The 25,288-nt window shown below is 46.1% G+C and overlaps 1 protein-coding gene across 4 annotated transcripts in view; it reads left to right on the forward strand.

Moving 5' to 3' along the window:
* TTLL11 (tubulin tyrosine ligase like 11) overlaps positions 1-25,288 on the forward strand; it is a 202,543-nt gene that overhangs the window by 18,117 nt on the left and 159,138 nt on the right. For all 4 annotated transcript variants that reach the window (XM_066256315.1, XM_066256317.1, XM_066256316.1 and 1 more), the window contains exon 2: positions 18,864-18,960. In XM_066256315.1, the coding sequence (XP_066112412.1) occupies positions 18,864-18,960 (97 nt within the window). The remainder of the gene's footprint in view (positions 1-18,863; positions 18,961-25,288) is intronic.

The following is a 25,288-nucleotide window of genomic DNA, read 5'->3' on the forward strand; positions in this document are numbered from 1 at the left end:
CAGGAGGGGGACATTTTCATTTGACTGGCTGGCTAGAGGATTTGAAGTCCCCCCCCTCCCCAAACCATGTTCCATTTCTTCTTAAGGCTAAATTGCTTCAAGGAGCTCTGCCTGTTTCTTTCTTTTTCTTTTAATTTTAATTGAGTCTATTGGGGTGACACTGGTTAACCTCGTGACTCAGGTTTCAGGTGCCCAGTTCTACAGCACCTCTCTGTGCTCCGTACTGTGTATTTACCCCTCCTCCAGATGTCCTGGATGGCAGGTAAAGGTAAGCTCTGAGCGTGTTGGGTTTTAGGTTTTCCGAAGCCTTGACTCAGCATATCCCAGGCTTGTCTGATGACAAGAATCACCTAGGGCACGTGTTAGAATTTGATTTCCCAGTAGTGATGGGACCTAGGGACTCTATTTTTTTTTTTTAACAAGGCCCTGCAGACGGTGCTTATGATCAGGTGAGCTTGGGAAACGTGGAGTATCGTCGTGGGGAATCAGATCCTCATTGTGAGTGTCCCCCTTAGATGTGAAGAACAGCTGGTCACACTGTATCGCAGAGGTGAGAACACGAACCCTGCTCTCAGAAGGCATAAGGCACAAACCCCTGCGTGCCGCTTACAAATGGTGTTCTCGTGGGCACATACCGAGAGCTCTCCTCTCCAATCTCTGCGCATCTCCTCTGCCTGGCATGGGGCACGGTCTTCCTTTCTCTCCCCACCTCCTCTCACCGCCTGTCTTCTTATTCCTCAGCCTCAGGGAGCACTCCCACTTCCCCCCAAGCTGGGTCACTCAGAATTAGTTTTGTAATAATTTATCATTTGGGAATTTATTATTCCCAGCTAGACTCTAAGCCCCATGAAAGCAGGAACCATGACTCATATTTATTGTTTATGACTGTAATGTTTACTATTGTATTATTATGCCTCTCGTGCTCATTATTGCACGGCCAACACCTGGCACAGTGCAGAGTGAATTAACTCTGGCTTTGTTCTCTCCATCTGTAAAAATCTACCCACAGGAGCGTTGGAAAATTAAATGAAATCATGAGCATGAGAGCCGCTGACACACAGTAGGCATCCAATAGTGTTAGTTTTTGCCTTCCCTTGGAGAACTCACTTAAAACTATTGTCCTGGACAGAACAGGCTATAACTGAGGCTTTAAGGCTATTTGCTTGACATACTATTCTAAAAAAGTTCCTAATATTTTTAAAGTTTTAGAGTTTAGTCCCCCCCCTCCCCCGAGTCCAAAGACTGTCTTCCATTGGCCTTTTGTCTTTGTCCTGGTGACTCATGTCGAGGTCTCCAGGAACTGGCATGCTTTCCTGGGGCCACCATATCCTTTAGTTTTCTTCATTCACTTCGGTGCTGAGAACGACAATGACGTAACTAGACTGAACTGAACGTATTAAAACGCTCATGGGTGGTAGAATGGGTTTCCGAGGTAGCTTTATGGCATCTCTTTCCCCGATTCTTTAGCGGAGAATAAGAACATTGACCTGTGAGGATTTCTTCTAATCCTTTCACTGTGAAATCCAGGCTGATATTAGGTGAGCCACATTCAGGATTTTATCTTGTTTTCCTACCCACTTAGGAATATCTTTGGAATATGACTGCCATTCAGATTTAAAGTGTAGGAGGGGCCCTGGTCAGATAGCTCGGTTGCTTAGAGCATCATCCTAATATGCAAAAGGTTGCCGGTTTGATCCCCAGTCAGGGCACACACAGAGACAGATTGATGTTTCTCCCTCTCTTTCTCTCCCCCCTCCCTTCCTTCCTCTTTTCCTCTCTCTCTAACATCACTCAATAAAGAAATAATAAAAAAAAGAAAAACGTACTTTTTGCTCTACAGGACGCACCTGACCATAAGACACACTTATGGTTTTAAGGAGGAAACTTAAGAAAAAAAATATTCTGAACCAAATGATGTGTTAAAATATTTAATAATAAAATATCATATTTTTCGCTCCATAATATGCACAAGCATTCCCCCTCCACTTTTGGGGGAAAAAAGTGTGTCTTATGGAGCAAAAAATACAGTCAAATATAGGAGGAGGATTTGCTCTTAATAGGTCCTTCCTCCCATATCTTGGCAAATGGAGCTGGCCCAGTGCTGGGCTGACCAACTGTCCTGCTTTGGCTGAGACTGAGGCAGTTTGCGGGGCACTGGACTTTCAGTTTGAAATCCAGAACGGTCTTGGAAAAACTGGGATAATTTGGTTGGCTGTCCTACTCACTACACAGAGTAACTTGGTGAAGGAATTGGAATAATAGTGAAGTGAGCAGTAGCATAATTTTGGCTTTTTTTTTTTTTTAAGAAACACAGGAACCAAGAAGTTAAAACCTCTTTAAAAATCTATTTGTGGAAGTTTTTGAAAATTAATTTTAGTTTTAAAGCCACTAAACTAAATACATCTTAAATAAATGTAACGGCTCTTGTACCACTCAAAGATTTCGTGGCAGTCATTTAGAAATGAATGGTATTGGATTGTAAACCCAGTCCTGTCTCTCCCGCACCTGAGTGGCCACACTAGCTGGCTTGTGTGACCCATTTGTAGCATTCAATAACTTTCACTGATGTGTTGTGAAAACTTCATATTTGAAGTATTTTTTTTAGTTAAAATTGAATAATAGAACTTATATCATTGATTATTCTTAAAAATAGGTCAGTTTTGAAAGAAGCGTCTTTTTTTTTTTTTTCAGGGTAATATAGTACATATATTCAAAGAAAACATGTCCAGGTCATCTTGTCATTCAATTCTGTTGCATACATTTAACCCAAAGTCAGATTGTCCTCCATCACCCTCCATCTAGCCCTCTTTGTGCCCCTCCCCCTCCCCTTCCCCTCTCCTCCTTCCCTCCCCCCACCCCCGTAACTACCACACTCTTGTCCATGTCTCTTAGTCTCGTTTTTATGTCCCACCAATGTATGGAATCCCGCAGTTCTTGTTTTTTTCCGATTTACACATTCCACTCCGTACAATGTTATCAAGATCCCACCATTTTGTTGTAAGTGATCCGATGTCATCATCTCTTATGGCTGAATAGTATACCGTGGTGTATATGTGCCACATCTTCTTTATCCAGTCCTCCATTTTTTTTCAGTGATTAAAACCTTTAAGCAAACTCGAAAGAAGCATCTTAATTCACATAAATTATCTATTATCATTTAAGTCTCACAAGGTAAAATTTAAAGTTATTTAAGTATGTATTTATGCTTATCTATTCCCCAAAAGTATGTAAAGGGGCTTTTAAAAATACATACATTGTTAGAAATTTTTTAAAGTTTAGATAAAAAACATCAGGGCACAGGGACAATAAAAATAACATAGTAAGATGAAATCAGGGAAAAGTCAGTAACTTGAAATACATGATCTGAAGATCTTGCAGAGTTTTGTTTTGTTTTTTGTTTGTGAGAGAGACAGAGACAGAGAGGAATAGACAGGGATAGGCAGGGAGAGAGAGATGAGAAGCATTAATTCTTTGTTGTGCACCTTAGTTGTTCATTGATTGCTTTCTCATATGTCCCTTGACTTGGGGGCTACAGAGAGCGAGTGACCCCTTGCTCAAGCCAGCGACCTTGGGCTCAAGCCAGTGACCATGCAGTCATGTCTATGGTCCCACGCTCAAGCCAGAGACCCCACACTCAAGCCGGAGGAGCCTCCGCTCAAGTCAGCGACCTCGGGGTTTCAAACCTTGGTCCTCAGCATCCCTGGCAGATGCTCTATCCACTGTGCCACTGCCTGGTCAGGAAAAATCTTGCAGTTTTTATGATGGGACACAGATTTGGTTCTGAGCTTTCTGGTTACTGAGGAGAAACAGAAACGTACCAAGTTGAAAGTCACAGTGGCTGCAAGATCAAAAGCATCACTTGAGAGATGTGCAACTTTTTCTAGCACTGAGAGCCGGGAGCAGTTTGCCCAGATGACCTGCATGAAGGGACCCTGGTGTGACTGGCATTCTCTAACACCCTCATCGAAGCAGTGCCACAGTTCTGTATGAGCTAGTGCCCCTCAGTGCACCCTGACTGGTGTAAGAACCAAGTGCCAGTAAGGCCGGTTCCTAGCTTCTAACACCGTGGTCCTTCCCTGGGGCTGTGTGTGGCTCAGTCTCCTGACAGGCCCGTTAGCATTCAGATTTCTAGGTCGAAGCCCACCTCTACTAACTGCTATCTCTGTACTTTTGAAAAGCTCCTGAATAATCTCCATGGAGAACTATTTATTTTGAGCTTAAAAAGCGATATTCAAAGAGGAAACCCAAATATCCAATAACCATTTGAAAAAAGTAATTCAGTCTCACTGGAATAATTATGAATATGCAAATTAAAACAATGGTGAGATACCATTTCACATGGATTAGACTGGCAAAAATATTTAGCAGTAGCTAGCAGAGTTGAAAATGTATTCTGTGACCTAAACAATTTCAGTTCTTGAGAAATCCTTGTCCCGAGCCCAAAGAGATACAAAGAGGATGTTTACTGCAGTGTTCTTTGTGGAGAGGGGAAATTGGAAAGCACTACATTTCATCAGTGGTGGGATGCATACATCAATTTATGATGGGGTTGAGTTGTGTCCCCCAAAACATATGTCCAAGTCCTAACCAGTATCTGAATATGACCTTACTTGGAAATAGAGTTTGCAGATGTAATTAAGAATCTCAAGATGAGATGATCACAGCTTAGGGGTGATGCCTAAATCCAATGATGATTGTCCTTATAAGAAACAGAAAAGATCACACACACACACACACACACACACACACACACACACACAGGTGAGGGCCATGTGGAGACAGGCAGGGATTGGAGTGATGCAGCTACAAGCCAAGGAGTGCCAAGGCTTGTGTGCGGCCACCTGCAGTGGAGGGCCTGGAAGGATTCCCTCCCAGAGCTCTCAGCAGGAACCACCCCATGGCACCTTCATTCCAGACTTCTGGCCTCCAGCACTGTGAGAGAATACATTGCTTTAGCCACCCGGTTTGTGGTACTTTGTTGTGGTGGCCCCGGGAATCTAATAAAATGCTCCGACCACAGGGATACCTGGAAGAGTGTAGCTCCTTATGGGGTTCTCTGCCACCAAGAGGACGGGACAGAAGCCAGAGATCTCCCACAGTGCAACTGAAGCAGTCGTGTCCCGTTTCGAGGCTGAAAGAGCCCTTGGAGACCACGTGGGCCAGCTCCCCCCATTTGCAAGATGAGGATATCCAGACAAGAGAAGTGACTCACCCAAGACCCTGTTGCTAAGAAGGGAAAAACTTGGATTTGAACCCAGATCTGTCTGACTCCAAGGGCGCTGTTTTTTCCACTTGAGCTGTCGCCACCGGCACTAGAATATATCCGGTCTCCTCAGATCAGTGTGGCAGCAAGGGCTGGGGTGGGGTGCGGAAGCTGGCGTCGGGGGGCTTGAGTCAGGTCTCTGCCCTCCCACCCTCCCAGCACAGCAGGGAAAAGGTCGTATCTCCTCCACCCTCACATCCCTCTTCCTGACAGTGAGGCTAACCTTTGCTCCCAGAATACCAGAATCTCCGGGTTGTGAGGCTCAAACGAGAAAATATATGTGAAAAGGTCTTTAGTAAACTGCAAATCCCTATACAAATAGTAGTGCCATTATCATCTAGACTAGCCTCAGACCAGGAAATGAAAACTCAGAAAGTGTTGTAAGCAGAATCCTAAAAAGACTCCTAATGGCCTCCACAGGTGACTAATCCTCTCCTTCTGCATGTAGGTGGGACTCGTGGATATAATGAGCCCTCACTTCGTGCTTATGTTACACTATGTAGCAAAAGGGAGATTTCCCTGCATGGGCCTGACCTAATCAGGTGACCTTTTAAAAGCAGCGTTTTATCTGGCTGGTTGCAGAAAAGAAAGTCAGACAGATGTATTAGTCTGGAAAAAAAAAACAGTCTACTTTATGAACCTCCTGGGGAGGGGGGCACTACGGCAAGAACTGAGGCAGTCTCCAGTTGCTGAGAGGTCCTTGGCTGACCGCTGGAGGGAACATGAGGACCTCAGTCCTACAGCTGCAAGGAGGTGAACTCCCCAAACACTGATCTTGGAAGATGATCCTGAGCCAGACGAGAACTGCAACACCTAGATTTCGGCCTCCCGATACCCTGAGCAGAGCACCAGCCATGCCGTGGTGGACTTCTGGCCCAAAGAACATGAGCTAATGAGTGGGTGTTGTCAGAAGCCACCAGATTTCTGTTCATTTTTGGTGCATTAGAAATTGTTGGTGTATTAAAGAACCAATACAAAGAGAATAAGTTTTCCCCTGGGTCATAGACCCATTCCGTGCACGTCTGATGTCCTTCCAAGGAACATCGAACTGTCCAAGGGCTGGGGCTGCATCTTATTGATCTCTGGAGTCAAACTGGCTGGGCTTGTGCTCTGACCCTGCCACTTTGAGGCTGAAAACTGAAGCTGTGCCTCAATCTCTTCATCTGTAAAATGGGTGTGAGAATAGTACTTACCCCTAAGGCTGTTCGCACTTTATACCTGTGAAGTGCTTAGAACCATGCCTGGCACAATAGTGATTTGCCACTCAGCACATGTGATGGTGGTTTTGCTGTATCTTAGCACATAGCCCAGTAGCTAGCACATAACAGGCACTCAATTAATGTTTGTTGAGTGGGTGAACTACAATGATTCACTAGGACTAGAATCTTGGCCTCCTGATTTTTAATCCTATAGTATTTGTATTTATCACTATTTGCGACAGGATACAGATTTTTCCAAAGCTAAGTCTGCTGGTTCAGTGTCTTCAGGAGACACCAGGAAAGTGCCAGATTTATAACACCGTGAAAATACAAAGTATTTAATCTAGTGCCCGAGTGTTTGAAAACCTGCGGGCTGCAGAGGCTGACTGTCAGCCACGAGTGGCCTGGCTCTGCCTTAATGGACCACGTTAGCTGACCAGGGTGACAGATACTTAACATAGCTGCCCAATTATGTGGTCGTCAGGGAAATGCCAAAACCGAGCTGGTCCATCAATCAGTTTGTTCTGAGGTCATTAAGTAAATTAAAAGGTATTGCTTAAATACTTAGTAGAGGAGGAACAGCCCCGACACGAGGAGCTAGGGAAAGCAGTGGGTTTGGCCACAGCTACTGGCTGTGCTAACCTTTGGAAAATGAGAAGATTTGGAACTTGACAGGGAGTTCAGCATGAGGAAAAAAAAAAAGGAGATTCTAAAATTGGATAAGGATGCCCATTCTCTCACCCCCATTCCATCTTTTTGGACTGTTACTGCTGACGATTTCTTTTAAAATTCTGAACACAAGAGGAGCGTCTCTAGCTGTGAACTAGCCCATCGCTCTCGAACTGGCCCACATTGAGAGGTGTGCATTTCCTTTACAAGAGCTGCCTGCTTCACCCGCAGAGTTATGAAACCCCGGGCTGGAGAAATGGATGACTGGAGCCTGCACTTGTCTGCTGCATGCCTGAGCAGTTTCACATTAAGATTTGTTTTGAGTCTTATAGATTCTGGTTCTGTTCAGTTCCCTTTCTGTTACAAGACCCCATGGTCCTGCTTTATTGCCTCCACACCAAACCACATGGCATTCTGTCCTCCAGCGCCTGTGACTTGCTGACACCCACTCACCCCCAGGCACTGGGCAGGGCACCTGGAATACTGAGAGACCTCAGATGTTGTTCCTGCCCCGAGAGAGAGAATGCTCATCGTGTTCTCTCCCGCTCCCATGCCTTTGCTGGGGCTGCTCCCGCAGAGACACTCTCCTGGCTCTGGGCTTGGCAGATTCCAGCTCAGCAAGTGCCTACCAAGTCACGTCCCTCCCGGGAGGAATAACTCACACCCTGCTTCATGCACTCGTTACTCTTTGGCTCGTGGGCTGGAGCCTTTGCCACTTTGCATCATGATTTGTTTACAAGTTCACGTCCTAAAGACAGGACTGTGCCTTATTCTTCTCTGAGTCCCCAGTGCCTGACATTGAGTTGATACATAATAATGTTTACCTGAATGAAAGAGTAAGTTAATAAAAGAGTACAACTATTAGGTAAGGTGTGTAGGAGAGTAGAGATGGGGATGGAGATGGAGAATAGAGGTACTGTTCTGATATCTCTGTTACCAGCAGGGGGAGAGATGTGTTCACAAAAGTCCCATGGTGTGAGCCTTTAGGTTCTATGGTCTGAAAGGCTCAGTCTTTCTGAGTGACATCTCAACGTATTATAAAGATTACTTTAAGTAATCTTATAAATTTATAAAGATTAAAATTTATAAAGATTACTTTAAGTAAGAGTGGGTATGACCTTGATTAACTTGAATCATGCCACCTTATGGAAAGCTACTTTTTATCTTTCCCTAAATACTTTTCCATTTCTTATTCTTTGGGGTTGGGGGTTGAGGAGTGGTGGTGGTAGTTATTTATTTACTCACTAGTTCAAAGCTACAGGCAACAACAGTCCTCTTTGAACAGCTTTAGGCGCAGTGTTGGAGTTGGAGAGTTCAATTTGTTCCTGGTACCCACTGTCCAGGACTGCTAGGAAGGAGTCCCCTTGGTTTTCTCTCTCAGTAACCACTCCAAAAAGGCACTTTCTTTGATGCACTTTTTCTTTGAAAAATTCTTCTTGCTTTGACCTCACTCCCATTCCTAATCCCTTGCAAGATGTCCTGTTGAAACTTCCAGCTCAGTATTTCTAAAAGCTAACTGTTTCTCTCCCAGATGTACTCCCATTTCCATTAACTCTATTCCGTTAGCGGCTCTCCTGGGCACGGAAACCGGGAGGTGAGGGTTAGGACTGGCAGAGGCACCCTGGCAGACGCAGGTGCTCTGAGGCAGAGCACGTAGGCGAGGCGGTTCAGCACTCCGGAGAGCTCCCAGCGGTGCTGACTCCCCACTCCGGGCCCTCCCCTGCTGCTGCTCCACACACATCAGCCTTACTCTTCACCAGTTTGTCACTGGAATTGTATGTTAATTAAGGAATCTTGTTTATTTCTCCTAGTCTTGGTTCCCTGGGGACTTGAGGACGCAATGGGGCTGAGTTCTGTTCCTTGCTCTGCCGCTTACTGGAGAGATATACACTACCAGAGACTATCTAATTACCCTGAGCCTGTCTTTCATCTGTAAAATGGAATGGCCCTGTATCTACCTACTTGACTGTGCAGTTGTGAGGGCTAATTGAGATAGCGCATGTAAAGTACGGAGCACATAATATTAACTCAATAGATAGCAGCCACAATTTTTATTATTGTAAATATTATTGGTATGGTTGTATCCTTAGCAACATTTGATGATATGACTTGAGGCAGGGGCACCTCTCCGGGGGATTACAGGCTGGTTTTAGGGGTCAGTAGGTGCAAAGGAGTGTGGGGGTCAGATTCAATCCTCCATTATCTAGTAAGTCCTCTGGGGAACCACTTCCTTGTCCCTGGGGTCCTTTATTAAGATGGTACTGGGTGCTTTAGGGTCAGCACAAATCATAATCAGCTGTTGGAAGAGAAGAACAGACCCCCATAGATTTGCAGAATGGGAACTATTCTGTGTGTGGAAAATGGGGACGCAGGGCTGACGGCCGGCGCACGGACATTCGTGGCCACGGACAGAGGAGGCCTGCACCTCCCGACTCGCGCATGCTCTGTGCACATGCTTTTGCTTCCTCCCGTGGGAACCTCTTTCCCGCTTTAGTTTTAGCAACTTCTCTCTTTCTGGAGAGTCAGCTCGAATGTCACCTACCTCACTGAGCCGATTTGCCTCTTCTTTGAAATGGGAATATGATGGTTGTGTGGCAGTTAAATATGACAGTGTGGGTAAAGAGGTTATCTCTGAGGCAGGCGTGTAGAAGAGGCGCAGTAAGATGGTGGCCACTGGCATTACAACAATCTGCTGTGTGTCACTATGAGCTCCTCGAAGGTCAGGGCTGTTCCCTCCATCCTACAGTTTTCACCTCTCCAGCCTGGTCTCCTACCACTACCCCTCTGCTCCCACGCGCGGAGCCTCTCAGCCGTTCCCAAGCACCGCCTGCTCAAAGGCACGGCTGCTCGTGGGTTGAATGGCTGTGTCGATGCGCGGACTGAGCCAGGTGCCTGTGGCGGGTTCTCAGTGCAGTTGCCACTGTGTAGCGTCCTGAAACGCCTGGGTGTCGGGTCAGCTGGGGATGAGCTGCCCTAGAAAGTGCCAGGAATGGCTCCAGGAAAGGTGGTCTGGTGTCCCAGCTGGGACGAAAGTGCTGCCGAAACGGAAACTCGATTTGCTTTGTTTCCATTTCAGTTAATAAACACATTTCAAGTTTTGATGTGGAAGAGCCTGGGTAGTTGGGGACCTCGTGGTGAATTGATATAATTTACCCACAGCGAGGGAGTAGAGAGCAGGGAGATGACGGTTGATAATTTTGCAGAGCGTAATGGAGTTAATTTATAATTGATATTGGAGTGCTTTTCTATGGGCTGAATTATGATGGAATTGGGAAAGAGTTGTTTCACGTGGTTATTTTGCTGTTTGTGTTACCCTTATGAATTGGAAAGTGGAAAAAGAATGTAGTGCTTAAATTGGTATCTAATCTTTTCAGAGCTCTTTGCTAAATAAACTGGAATTTTAATTAAAACTGCAAGCCAAGAGGTAAATCACTTTAGAAGTTTGTGAAGTTTTTCCTTTTCTCTTGCCTGATATAATTTAACTACTAATATAGATTCTTTACGGTTGGGAAATTAGACACCAGAATAAATAACTGGAGAAGATTGCTCTGGGGCACTGAAATTATGAAAGGGGTAAGGTCATCTTCCCCTGCTTCCAACGTGGGCTTTTTATTTTCTGTAGTTAAATTGTTTGGTAACAATTTTGATCTCATTAAAAGTATTGCAATCAGAGGCAGAAGCAAAGCAAACGACAGGCTTCCCCACCGCTCTTCCGGCTTTAATTCATATGAGTCAATGATAATGAATGGATTTAATAAAAAATACAACCTGCTTTGGTGATTAACTCAGCGAACAACTAATGGCGTCCTTGCCCAGAGTATCAGATTTGCAGTAACAAAGAAGTAGCGAACAGAAAAGGGAAACTTCATAGATCACGAGAATTGCTACTTTCCAGCAAAAGGTTGTTAATTACTGATCCTCCTGCTATATTTATTGGCTCTATTAGAAGATGAGTAATTATTGTCCTCCTAGGAAACCCACGGCGCCATTATTAAATTGGAAGGCTCCTCAGAGTGCTACTTACGCAGTGAGATCCTCTCCCTCTCCCAGGACCAGGACCCTGGAGGAGGTAGGACAGGAATGTCAGCCTGTGGGCATAGACTTAGGGGTTCCTTTAAAGTGCGCAGGAGTCAGGGTTGTTCTTATGCTCTGCACTGATGATTGCCCTCCCTCCCTGCCTGCCCTGCTCTGTCCCCAGTGCATTCTTTCTCTCTTCACCCAGTCACCACCCACCCGTCGCCTTTCTCCAGCCTGGCCTGGGCCGGCTTTCTTGGCTTTCTCATGGGTCTGCGTCCTCAGCCTCTCTCTGTTCCCCTCCACTCTCCATTCTAACCAGGTCCAGCCTCGCCCTGCTCGAGCACATCCCTCGGCCCTCGGCCCTCTTCCACCCGCAGAACCGAGTTCCAGCTTCGTGATCTGGCTGACAGGCACCTCTCCAGCTTTGGCTCCTGGCACGTGGAAGTTGTCACGCTCTCCTAGACTCCCTGCCTTGCATGCTGTCTTCCCTCTGCCCGCCTTCCCTTCCTCTTCATCTCTGCCGGGCACATGCCTCCTTCACACCAGCTCAAATGGCTCTCCTCGGTTAAACCTTCCTCCCCTGAGCGGGAACTTTGTCACACAGAGCGTGCTGTTTGTTAATGCATCAGCCCCCCCCCCCCCTGCTGGCTCCAGAACTCCTGGGCTGTGACTCAGAGGTGGGTCTGTTGAGGGCCAGCCTCTGCTTTCTCTACCACAGAGATGTCTGAGCCCTCTGCCTCTCTGCTTGTGTCACCATGGGACTCAGGTGACGAACAATCCAGGGGGCTTGCTCTCAATATTCTGTAATGGGTCTAATTTAGCTCCCTCCATGTGCCAAGCCATTTACAAACGTTCTGTCACTTGCATAGTTGTTTTTAATCTTCACAACGCCTTCTGAGGAGACTTGCTGTCCTTTCCCAGATGGTGAGATCAAGGGCCTCAGTAGTTGTCAGGGCTGAGGTCTGAACCCAGGTCCTTGAACTCAAGTCAAGGAGCTTTAATGCAAACACAGGCTTTCCTCAAGGTTAGGCACCCACCCAGGAGACCTCCCTGGCTACAAACAGAGTGCATGTGTTTCCTGAGGCTGGTTCTAGGGAACAGCCCTGCCCACCAACTCCTTTGGGTAACAACTTATCAGCCAACAGGTATGCGGTGAAGGATGACAGGAAGTGAGGAAGGAAAGTGGCATTTTTTGAGTACCACCTGCACACCAGGCACTGTGTGCCAGGCACAGTGCTGGGTCATTCAGACATATTGTTAATCCATCGAATAACCCATTCATAATGCCGTTATTGTCCCTCTGAGGAAGCAGGCTTGGAGTTGCCCCATGTGTAGGCTTTTCCCCAGACCCATCCAGAGACACTGGGGTCCCTCCCCAGTGCAAGGGGGGCTATCTAATCAGCCCCTGTTGCCACAAGCCAGAGGGAGCCTGCATCGGGTTGCTGGCCCTTCTCACTCATCTAGAAGGATAGCGATGCCACTGGCGGAGACATGGGGCTCCCCTTCTTTCTGTCTGCTCACATCTGGCTGACAGAAGCATGTTCCATATGGTCACACCCTTCCGGATCGATGGATTTCCCCCAGTACTTCTCATCTGCTTGCCTTCTTGATTGAAGAAAAGTGTTAGGTTTTTCGTCCATCCTTGAAGGGCAGTCGCTCTGTCCCTTCGCGTCTGACCTGGCCTCCTCTGCCCTTGCTGTGCCACGTTCCTCCATGAAGTGCTAACCACAACTCATTTTTCCCCCATAGATATATTTGCTTGTTTTCTTGGTCAAGGTTAATCTATCTGTCCATCCGTCTAACTTAGTGCAGTCAAAAGAGCAGTCTTTGGAGATAGAACATGACTTCAGATTGTTTTTTAACACTTTTTACCAATGGGATTCTTTTTATGTGCAAATGGAGGCATATATGTAAGATGCCTGGTACATAATTAGTGCTCAGTAAACAGTAACTATTGTATTCATTATAAAGCTATATTAGTCTTAAATTTCTTCATTCTCCAAATGCTTTCTTTTTCTATGAACCCTGTTCTCAAACTGGGATGGTGTATTCAGTATCTACTGCTGTGTGACACATTTTCTCCAGACTTAGCAGCTTAAAACAACACATGTTGATTATCCCTGTGGGTTAGGAACCCGAGCGTGGCTTGTCTGGGGGTTGTGGCTCAGGGTCTGTCACAAGGCTGATGTATGGCTGTAGGCCAGGGTCCCAGTCTTTGAAGACTTGACCGGGGCTGAAGTGTCCACTTCCAAGCTCGCTCACCTGACTGTGGGCAAGAGGCTTTGACTTCTTACTTTTCCCTAGGCTTCCCTAAAATGAGTGATGATGATGATGATGATGATGAGGGTGGGGGCTTCCGTCTTTTTATAAAGATATGCTAATATCAAAAGTATCCTAATATCCGAGTATCACTTGTGCTGGAGCTGTCGGTTACATAGACCGAGCCTGCGACAATGTGGAATTCACTCCCAGGGTGTGAATTCCGGGAGGCAGGGATCACTGGAGGCGGCCTACCACAGGTGGGTAGGTGGGGGGAGGGGAGCATCTCTCTGGTGGGGAGCAGTCATGTGAACAGAAACACCCTACGAGACGGTGGCTGCACCACCCACAGCAACAGAGGACGGAAGGGGCGTGGGAGAGGAACCTCTCAGCTCTGCCCAAGGACATCACGACAGGTTCCCTGCACAGACATCATGGCAGGGTCCCTGCACAGGTACACCGCGGCGTTCTTCCTCCGCAGCCGTCCTCATGATGCTTCATGGTTTGGTGGCAACCTTTTTAATTGACGTGACTCACTCAGGCGGTTTCCTTGGATATTAAAAATAACACCCTATTTTATACAACAGCTATTTACTCCTCACAAAATGCTTTTCCATGCATTGCCTCAGACCACCTAACAGCCCTGGGAGGTACACAGGTTTTATTGCTGCTGTTTTCTTATGTTGTAGATGAGCTGCTGAGGCTTAGAGGGGCGGAGTCCACACGTCAAGGTCTCAGGGCAAGGGGACAGGGCTTGAGCCAGGGTCTTCCCAATCCAAGCATAGTGCCCTGGCCGCTACACCTTCCTGAGTCCCCCTGAGTGCCTCTGGCCCCTCATTTTAAAGCAGCAATTTGAGTCACTCCCCTCTGCAGATGCATTACACATGTGCTTGCCCATATCAAAGCGTATTTGCCACTTTTATGCCCAATCACTTGAAAATTTTTCTGTTCGTGCAGAGACTCTGAGAAGAAGTCATTCACAAGGTATGGCAGTGTGAATTGGGCTTCATTGGCATGCACTGAGGAACTGCATTTTGCAAAAGCCCTCAGGAGGTTGAACTTGCTCTGTGGGCCATTAGAAAGGGACATGAATATCAGTCCCTTAAGCACAAATATGCTCAAAGGACATTTAATGCTTTCAATTCTTCTCTGAGCCTGGCTATTTTGCAAGTGTGGTTTAGTCCTGGGCAAGAGAGGAAGGGATTTTCGGTCCCTTCGGGTGAATACACCGAGGGAGGAACTTCCTTTGTGGAAAAGATGGTAGCATGTGGTGTGAGGGTAGGCTTGTTACTGAGGTTCACGGGTGGCTGATAAATACCATGAAGGCGATCAGTTAGTCATGTGGGTTGGGTAAGTTCATGGCCTTGGTATCAGGCAGACCTGGATTTGGTCCTGACTCTGCCCTTACTAGCTCTGTGACCTTGGGAAAGTTATTTAGTCTCTCAATGCTTTGTTTTCTTCGTCTGTAAATAGGAGAAGTGTTACAAAAGCGTGAACTTTAGTGATGATGATCATGTATTTGAGTAGCTGCTATTCATGGCTTTGCATATTCATTTATGAAACATACTGAAGATGCTGCTAACATGGTGTCTCTTAACAACTAAAGGCTTCAGGGAGTCTTTGAATGTCCCTGTGTAAGTGGGATGGTGCTGACCTTGAACAAATGGGGAGTGGGGAGTCTGGGCAGTGTCTGTCAGTGTTCAATTGCCCTATGAAAATTCCTACAGTATTTCAGGATACAGAGAGCTCAGAGTACAGCCTCCAAAGGCCCCTTAGCATCAGGAGGCTTGAGCAGACAGTTTTTGCTGTTGTTTGATTGTGGTAAAATATACATATCATAACATTTACCATCTCGACCATCTTTCCAGTTCAGTGGCATTAAATATTTATGCGTTCACATTGTTGTGCACCCATCACCACCATCCATCTCCAGAACTTTTTCATCTTCCCAGACTGAAACTCTGTGCCCATTAAACAAATAACTCCCCGTTTTCCCTCCCCATGGCCCCTAGAAACCACTATTCACTCTCTATCCCTAGCATCTGACTAGTCTAGCTACCTCTCATGTAAGCGGAACCTTACAGTATTTGTCCTTTGGTGACTATTTCATTTCACTTAGCATGATGTCTTCAGGGGTCATCCATAGTGTAGCAGGTGTCAAAATTTCATTCCTTCTTAAGGCCAAGTAATAGTATAGTGTGTGTGTGTGTACCACGTTTTGTTTATTTGTTGATGGGCAGTTGATGGACGCTTGAACTGTTCCCACCTTTGAGTTATTTATTGTGAATAATGCTGCTATGAAAGTGTGTGTACTGGTATTTACTTGAGTCCCTGATTTTGATTTTGGGGGGTGTATACCCAGAGTGGAATTACTGGCTCATGTGGAAACTTTGTTTCCCGCAGAGGCTCTTTACACTCCCAATGCACAAGGGTTCCGATTTCTCTGCATCCTCACCAACATTTATTTGTATTATTATTTTTTTACCATAGCCATCCTAAAGGGTGTAAACTGTTATCTCATTGTGGGATTTTTTTTTCATTACTATTTAAAAATAATTTTTTTTGGTTGCTTTGAGAGAGAGAGGAAGGGAGGGGGGAAGGAGAGAGAAAGAGAGAGAGAGGCATCAACTCGCCGTTCCACCTAGCTGTTCCATTCAGCTGTGTATCCAGGTTGCTTCTTGTGTGCGCCCTGACCAGGATCGAACCTGTGATCTGGGTGTGCCAGGATGGTGCTCTGTACACTGAGCCACTCCGCCTGGGCTCTCCTTTGTGGTTTCCACTTGCATTTTTCTAATGAGTAGTGATGTTGAGCCTTTTCATGTGCTTATTAGACATCTGTATATCTTTTTTGGAGAAATGCCTATTCAAGTCCTTGATCTATCTTTTAATTGGGTTGCTTTTTGTTGTTGTTGAGTTATAGGAGTTTTAAAATATATTCTGAATATTATTTTTTGTCAGATATGTAATTTTCAGATATTTCCTTCCATTCCATGGGTTGCCTTTTTCTTCTGTTGACAGTGTCCTTTGATATAAAAAGTTTTAATTTAATGAAGTTCCATTTATTTATTTATCTATTTATTTATTTTCTTGTTCCCTGTGCTTTGGAGTCCTATCCAAGAAATGATTGCCAAATCTAATGTCATAAGCTTATTCCCCATATTTTCCCTGTATAGTCTCCTAAGAGTTTTATAGCTGTAGCTCTCACAATTAGGTCTTTGACTCACTTTGAGTTAATGTTTGTATATGGTGTAAAATAAGGGTCCAGCATCACTCTTTTTGCATGTGAATGTCCAGTTTTCCCAACACCAGTGGTTGAAAAGACGGTCCTTTCCCCAGTGAATAGTCCTGCCATTTTTGTCGAAAATCATTTGACCGTAAAAGCAAGGGTTTATTTCTGGGACCTGTTTAAAATTGTGTCTCTCTGTCAGAGTTTCTTACACTGTGTCTGGCACATAGAAATTATTAAATGAATGATTTTAAAAAGGCAGTTTCTCAAAACAAAATGAGCTAGAGGCACTTGTGAATGAAGGGTGGATTTGGGATTCATGAACGTAGCAAGGATTGAAGGGTGGCCATAAGGAGTTCTCAGCTGTCCACTGACATGGGGCAGGTGTTGGTTCTACATTTAGAACAGCAAAGCCACTCGGATCTTTGAAAACTTTGATTGGATAGTGTGCTTTTGAGAGCTACCTCCCTGGCTAATTCTCCCTGTCCGTATTAGCACATAATAGTTAGAAGAAAATAACATATGTTGTATCTCTTTGTATTTATGACTACTGAATGAATAACTTTCGTCCACTGGATGCAAAGAAAATGAGTGAAATGCTATAAATTATAGATGGAACTTGTTAATGCTAATAGAGTGTGTAACATATGCCTCCCTTTGGCACAGCTTTGGAATAATGTGACTGATTTAAATTGCTTGAGCTTGTTTGCCTTCGTTTTAATTGGGAGTAGTTGGAAAGCACTGAGTCGCCACCATTAGCAGGGCCGTGTTCTTTCACTGGAACGCAGCCCTCTCGACTTGGAGGTGATAAAAATCCTGATTAACTGTAGTCTTAGAGTGGGAAAATTAAATAATTTTATTTAATGTGTTGGTATTTCTCTTCATCTGGAATTTAAACAAGCAGGTTCTAAATATGATTTAAAAAAATAACTCTGAACGAACAGCCCCTCACGTTTTTCCCTTGACCACAATCCTCTGTGTACAGATTTAAAAATACCTTACTTTTTGCTCCATAAAACGCACTCCCCCCCCCCAAAGTGGAAGGGAAAATGCCCGTGCATCTTATGGAGTGAAAAATACGGTATTTTATTAAATATTTTAACACATCATTTGGTTCAGAACAATTTTTTTCTTATTTCCCTCCTTAAAACCTTAGGTGTGTCTTATGGTCATTTGCGTCTTATGGAACTAAAAATACGGTATGTTCTGTAAGCGCAGAATTTGGTAACTTTGATAACACTTCCATAAATGTAGATTTTGATCAAATCAGATTAATTTGATAACCTAGGAAGTGGTGGAAAGAGCAGAAGGGCAGGCCCTTTGTCTCAGTGCGGGAAACCCCATAGCTGTGGGGAAAGCGGATGTGTTCTAAGGGTACAAGGCCGCCTCCTGGAACCCCAGGGTAGGAAGGACAGCCAGGCGCAGGAAGGTCTGGTCTAGGACCCAGAAGCCCTAGGAACTGAGGTCCCACAGTCGGTGTCTCCAGGGCCACGGGGTCTCGCCTCTGCTCTTGTCTCCGCACCTGCCCCTTCTCTCCCTCTAGCAGATAGATAGGCTGCCTTCGCATCCCTGTGTGCCTGGCACAGCACAGCTGCCTGGGGGTTGGCTTTTTATTGCTTCCAGTACAAGGGCCAGCCGAGGCTGCCTGGCTTCTCTGAGCTCCAGATTCCTGGGAGAGTCTGCGTAGCTCATCTTGAGTCAGATGACCACTCATCTGGCTTCTTTGTTTATTTATTTAAAAAGTCTTACTGACTTTTAGGCACTGGGAATCCATTCTGTGCTTGTGGACCTTGCCTTGTGTGTATGGGCTATGTGTGTGTGCATGTGCGTGTGCGTGTACATGTGCGTCTGTGCATGTGCGTGTGCGTGTACATGTGTGTGTGTGTGTGTGTGTGTGTGTGTGTGAGAGAGAGAGAGAGAGAGAGAGAGAGAGACTGTCAAAGTGCATTCTTTGGGGACTGGGTTAAGACGTGCAATTTTCAGAGAAAGCAAAGTGTGGCTTGGGATCCAGATAGACCTGATTCAAGTCCTGATTCCTCTCCATTCCAGCTCCATGTGTCCTAATGGTGGGTTACATGACCATGGGAAAGACTGCCAGCTGCCTCACGTGCTCACTGTGAGGACAGGCATGTGACATGGGCCAGGGCGCCGGAATGGTACACAGCGGGCATCAGTGTGGTCGCTGCTCCTCTTGCTCTTGTTATGAGTCACATTTTTCTCTTTCTTCTAGTTCCCTTTTGGCCGACGCTTGCCTTGTGACATCTACTGGCATGGTGTTTCATTTCACGACAGTGACATATTCTCCGGTCAAGTGAACAAGTTTCCAGGTATCCGCTGTTATTGTTGGCATTTACAAATGTGTCCAGGACTGAGACTCAGGGAACACTCGTCTTCAAAAACACGACAGCACTTTGAGGTCCAGCCCAAGCACATTTAATTGGAAATTGCTGCTGTACCCTGTCACCTTGGGAGGGACGCCAACACACAGGAGTCAGGACTTAGGTCGCTGAGGGTCTAAGGATCGAAGGCTCACAAACAGAAAAACGGGCTCTCCTCATCTGAATCCACTGGTGGAAGAACAAGATTTTTCACCTTTTTGGTTGTAGATATAACCAAAGGTGAGGGTGTCATGAGGGACTATGTTCTCAAAATAAAAAAAATTACTTAAATAATTTGCAGGTAACAGAAGTACTAAAATTCTAGGACTATAGCACAAAAATGGGTTCAGCAGTTTTCATTTTCTTTGTCTTTTTTTTTATAGAAACAGAGTCAAAGAAAGGGACAGATAGGGACAGACAGGCAGGAAGGGAGATATGAGAAGCATTAATTCTTTGTTGTGGCTCCTTAGTTGTTCATTGATTGCTTTCCCATATGTGCCTTGACCGGGGTGGGGTGAGGGGGCCTACAGCAGAGTGAATAACCCTTTGCTCAAGCTAGTGACGTTGGGCTCAAACCAGCGACCTTGGGCTTCAAGCCAGCTACCTTTGGCTCAAACCAGCAACCATGGGGTCATGTCTATGATCCCACGCTCAATCCAGTGACCCTGCGCTCAAGCTGGTGAGCCCACACTCAAGCTGGCTACCTCAGGGTTTTGAACCTGGGTCCTCCGTGTCCAGTTCGACACTCAATCCACTGTATCACTGCCTGGTCAGGCCAATTTCTTTAAGTATTGTATTTGGAAGTACCGCTTTTAACACCAAATGCACCAATCTGGGAACAATAGGCTGCAGGTAAGCTCTGCTTTCACCCAAGGTCGTCATTACCCAGTGAGAGTTAGTTACCTTCAGGGGACTCTGTGCCAGAGAAGTGGCATAGCCAACATTGTCAGATACCCCCTTGTGCACTGCCAGCCTCCCTCTGTGCCTGTTTACTTTTAACCTCTACGGCCCTCTTCTGCTATGATTGCTATTCATTATTGTTAATGGCTAAGGGAAGAGGGTGGTTACAGCGAGCGGAAGTGACAGTGGGCTGGGGAAAGGAACATTGATTAAGCTGGGTTTGAGCACAGCCAAAGGGATCTTCCACTAATTTTCAGGAATTTTCACAAAACCATAATGTGGCTATTTCTGTATCTCCTCCCAACTTTAACCATACAAATATTGATCGACTTACGACCTATGCCACTTACGACCATTCGACTTTATGACCACAATCGCTAGCCACGACTGCTCTGCGTCTGGCAGCGCAAGCGTTACCCCGCTGGGCATACGACAGTGCGGACCAGCTTCCGGCAGCACTACCATCTCCGCGTGCACCATTTCAACTATTATCCCAGATTCGGTACAGCAATTTGTGTTTTGTGTCTTGGATATTTTTCATCAAACCACTCCCAAGATGTCTACCAAGAAGAAATTGTCTTTGCAAATATTAAACAGTTGTACTGGTAATGCCGTGTTTTACTTAAACCTGACAAATGTAAAAATAAGAAACAAAATGGTGTAGAGATGATACAAATGGCATAAAATGAACAAAGAAAATTATGATATATAACAATAATGAGAAAATTATGATAAAATATGACTTAAAGATTTTTATAACATCATTTCACAGTACTGTACATATAGCCTACTCAACTTACGACCAAATTGTGTTACGACTGGTCAGTCACAACCAATCATGGTCGTAAGTCGAGCACTAGCTGTACTTATGTGTCATTTTTACATAGTTGCAAGTGCAGTTGCCTGAATATAAGGTGTTTTCTCTTAGCGTTATATTATTTATGCTTATTTTAAAAAGAGGATCAATGTTTCTCCTCTGGCAGTCAGTGCCACATCTATAAGAAAGCACCCCTCCCAAACCCAATATCCATACATTGGACACTGGGGGGTTGTCATGTCCGCTAGGGGGTTTCAACTGAGCAGGCAAACTGCCACAGGCCACAGGGGCCCAGATTCACTCACAAGGACAGAGAGCCTGACGCAGCTCGTCAGTTCGTCAGTACCACGCATTTCCCTCCAGGGGAATCTTTGCGAGGGCTCCAGGGGCTGGGGGCTGGCCCCTCGAGTGACAGCTCTGGTGCAAGGGGACAAGACCACACTGGTGCATGTGAGTCTGTCTTGGCTTAGACGACCACCATGAGGAGCCTACATCTCATGTAGCTGCTCCATCGCATAGCCTCCAGCATCCCCGCCAGGACGTGCTAAGTGACAAGCATCACTACACTCAGGAAAGCCTGGAGCTGCGGCTTCCTACCAGGTATTTATGCCATTTGCCAATCAGGGGTCATTTTAACTATATGCTTTGTTGTCTAGTAACACGGCTAACTTCCCACCTTTATTGGTTTCCAGGGGAACAGAGCGAGAAAATTAATCCAAGGTCAATTTGTCCTTAGAGAAGGAGGGAGGGTTTTGTTACAGAGCAAGGACGGAGCTGGCAGCCAGGCTTCCTGAACACAGTGTGATGGAATAGCTGTTATTCTCTCTGCCTTGCTGCTCAGAACAGGTGACTTTTTGGTGCCACTGAAGGACTTACTGGGATATCGGGCAAACAAAATTCGAAAGAGGACAACTCTTTGAATGAGGACAGAGTTCCTAAGACATGAGTCATCAAATGGGGCTTCATTTCCATTGCCCGCTTTGCTCTTGCCTCCTCTAAAGGCTGGGAGGAGGAAAGAGGAGTCGTGGTAACTCTGCATTCAGAACACAAATTAGAGACACAGAGAAAAATAGCCCCGGAGGACTGCTTTCATTAAAGGTGATATAAGAATATGCATCTCAAAGAAGCGAGTTTGTGCATCCCATATTCCACATGCTGGTGATTAGAACATATAATTTTCCACTTTACGAACAGCAGTTAATTAGCTCTAATGACAAAGCGGCCTCTAGAACCTGCAGGCAGGGGAACAGGACGGGCACACCCTCTGCTCGGAGAAGGACAGCACTCCTCAGCAAGGGGCGATGACAGGACCGTCTGTCCTCTGGCTCCAGTTTGTGCCCAGGCTTATCTTCTGTCTCCTATTTGCCGTTATTTTAGAAATGCATTTTGTATGCATTGTGTGTTCCTTACGGTAAGTCCTAGCGGACGTGCCAGGCCAGGATAAACACTTCCCACAGTGAACGAACAGAACAGAACGCTTTCGGATACGCACATGGAAGTAATTTATTTTGTTTGTGTCAGCGCATTAGATTTTAGCTGCTTTTCTATGGGCAATTTCCTTCAAGATACATTCTTATATCTTAACTGATGAATTAAGACTTTCTATAAAAATAATCTGATTTAGATGTGTCTCTGCTTTAAGAAAATCCAGAACTGTCCATTCTTAGCTTACAAACAACAGTCTCGTGGTGAGTTTCACGGTCTGAGATGTGAACGGCACATGGCGGTGGGCCTGGAAGCCCACCCTCAGAAGGGGACTTTCTATAGAGAGGGGGAAGGCTCCATTGAGGAACCCGTGGGGACAGCCACCTGCCAGCCCTGGTCTGAGCCGGGGATACAAAGACCAGGGACAAGGCGTGTAGAGAGGGGAGTGTGATACAGGATCAGTGTGGTGCCAGAGGGAGCTCAGGGTGCCGTGGGAGTTTGGGCTGAGGGCGCATGACTTCACCCAGATTTGCTTGGGAGTCAGGCAGGGACAGAGATCCTGGAGAAGGAGACTGACACGTGAACTGAGCCTTCAGGGATGGGTGGGTCTGAGCCTCAAGCAAAACGAGGGAGCAGAGTTGGTGCAGAGATGTAGACTGCTTAGCGCACAACACTCATCAGCTAAGGGCAAGTGGCCCCTGAGAAAGTTAGAAAGGGTCAAGTGGAATAGGGGCAGTGGGTGGTGACAGGCAGGGACCAAAGGGCGTGGGAAGCCACGGAGGAATTTTAAGCCAGAGAGGGACATAGGCCAGCTTGGAGTTTAGAAACATCAGCCAGAGGGCGGGTAGAAGGCTGAGAGACGAAATGGAGAGAGAGCTAAGAGGCCGCTGCAGCATCCAAACAAAAAGGGCGAACTATTCAGTGGAGATGGGAATGGAGAGAGGGACTGGAGCTGAACGTATTGTTGTTTGAAGGCTGTAATGCGTTTTTGTTATAAATAATATTTGGATTGAGTAATGCTCCCAATGTAGCTCAGATTTTATTTTGTTCTTGTTTTGTTTTCGTTTTTTAACTGGGCAAGCCTGAGGATCAGGCTGTTCCTCTGGTGGGTGACTCCGCGTGGGAGGAGAGCACCAGGCCTGGAGACTGCGGAGTAGCAGAAGGGAGGGCCCAGGCCCAGAGTGGCAGGAGGCAGGCTTTTGGTGTGAGAAGCTCCAGCCTGGGTCCAGGGGTTTTCCCAGTCGATAGGGGAGCTGTCCAAGCAGGGATGTCTAGGGTAGACCTTGCTGAGAAACCTAGGTAGGGAGTCAGCTTCAAAAGAACCTGCTACTGGGCATTGAGGTCACAGGTGGGAGGACCCCCCCTTCAGGGTAGACTTGGGGGAACAGAGAAGAAACACTGGAGAGAACAAGGCAAAGATATTGCTAAGGCAGCCACTCAGGCACCAGGAGCAAAAGAAAGGTTTCCAAAATTTGGGCACAAAGAAATGAAGCATCAGAAAATGGTTCAAATCCTCCTATTTAATGGAACTACAAAGATGGGGTCAAAGATTGCCTTGTTCCTAATCTTTGGGGGAGCTGATGATTAGACCTAGAGCTTCTAACTCGGGTCAAAATGGGTCCCAGAGCCTGGGGCAGGGTCCCAGGTAGGGTCAGGTGCTACCTTGCTTAGAGAAGGGGGTAGAGTCTGGAGCCAGCAGAGCCTGACGGGGACCTCCCTGTTCGCATATTTGCTCTGGGAACATGGGCTCCGACTCAGCTGGAAGGCTAGCTACTCTCCTCAGTGTCTTCCTGAGAGAGGACAGCGTGCCCCACATCTCTCTCTGAGCCGCTGCCAGAGGCAGGAGTGCCAGCTGCTTCCTCGTGGGGCCCAGTGAAGGCCGGGAGGCATTCTCCCTGGCAGCACTGGGTGGCAGCACTTCCGAGATGGGGAGAGGAGCAAAGGCTTTGGTGGGAAGTGGATCGAGGGAGGTCTACACAGGTGCCTTCTAGAGACAGGTGTGCAGGCGGGGTTGGGGCTGGGCTGTCGACATCAGCAGGTCGGAAGGGGCTGGGAAAAGTCGCCAGTGGCTTGTAGGAGCGCTTCTGAAGTTGGCTGTTTTCAGTAGAGAGCGACCTGAAGCCAGACACAGAGGTGAACCCGGAAACAGGTCTGTCCGCTGGCGTGGGCACCGCTGATCCACATTGCAGAAAGCCACTGCAGATGGAAAATGAGTATTTACTTAATTTGCTGGACCTTGATTTTCACAAAACTCTCCTGGAACATTCAGATTGCACTCCTGTTCGCACGACACTTCTGTCTGCATGGCGTGGGGCTTTCCGACCCGCTGAGGGATCCCTGAGCCCGGTCACAGTGCCTTTGAAATTCAGAAAGCATCACAACCCTCGGTGGTCAGAGGCGTCATCTGTGTGACGGAAGGGACTGTGTTACAGTTAGTCCTGGACGTTCTTTTAATGCCGTAACTAAAACATTCGTCGGACACACGCGAAAAGTTTCCAAGAAAGTTGAAAACTTGTTTTTGTGTACTTTGTGTTCAGCTTGTATTTATAACTTAGAATTTCTAATTTCATAGGGGAATAAAAAGGAATAGCTGCAATTTTCCGAATTCATTTCTCGGGATGCTCAGACCAGTGTCCTCAATGAGCTTATTTATAAAATAAAATTGAGGAGTCCACATTAGAGCTCAGTTCATTAGTACTTTTTTAAGCTCCTTTATTTCTTCCTTAATCCTTCTCTATATCCTTCCAAACAAGAACTAGGGACTGGGCACTGACATCTTGAAGCTGTGATCTTTAGATTTATTGCTTCTTTTAATATGCTGAGGGAAGCAAGACCTAGGTTGTGAAAACCTTCACTCAAATGTTTACCCTTCACTTCCCGAACTTGGCGGTGTAGAGAGACCTCGTTCATTCTGACCGTGCCCGTTTGGAAGGTGTGACAATCGAGACATGCCAAGCTGACACGAAACTCTGTACTTTCTATTGAAAATAACTTGGCTAAGCAAACTTCCAGCGTCGGTAAGGGAGCCGTGGAGCTCTTCCCTGGTGAAGGCCATTTTTAGTCTCCATTTTTTAGCAGTGCTATTTGCCTTGAGAAAAAAGCATGCTAAGATGTAAAATAATTTCTTATGATAAA

This window comes from Saccopteryx bilineata, chromosome 2, assembly GCF_036850765.1.
Source record: "Saccopteryx bilineata isolate mSacBil1 chromosome 2, mSacBil1_pri_phased_curated, whole genome shotgun sequence".
NCBI classification, from domain to species: domain Eukaryota; kingdom Metazoa; phylum Chordata; class Mammalia; order Chiroptera; family Emballonuridae; genus Saccopteryx; species Saccopteryx bilineata.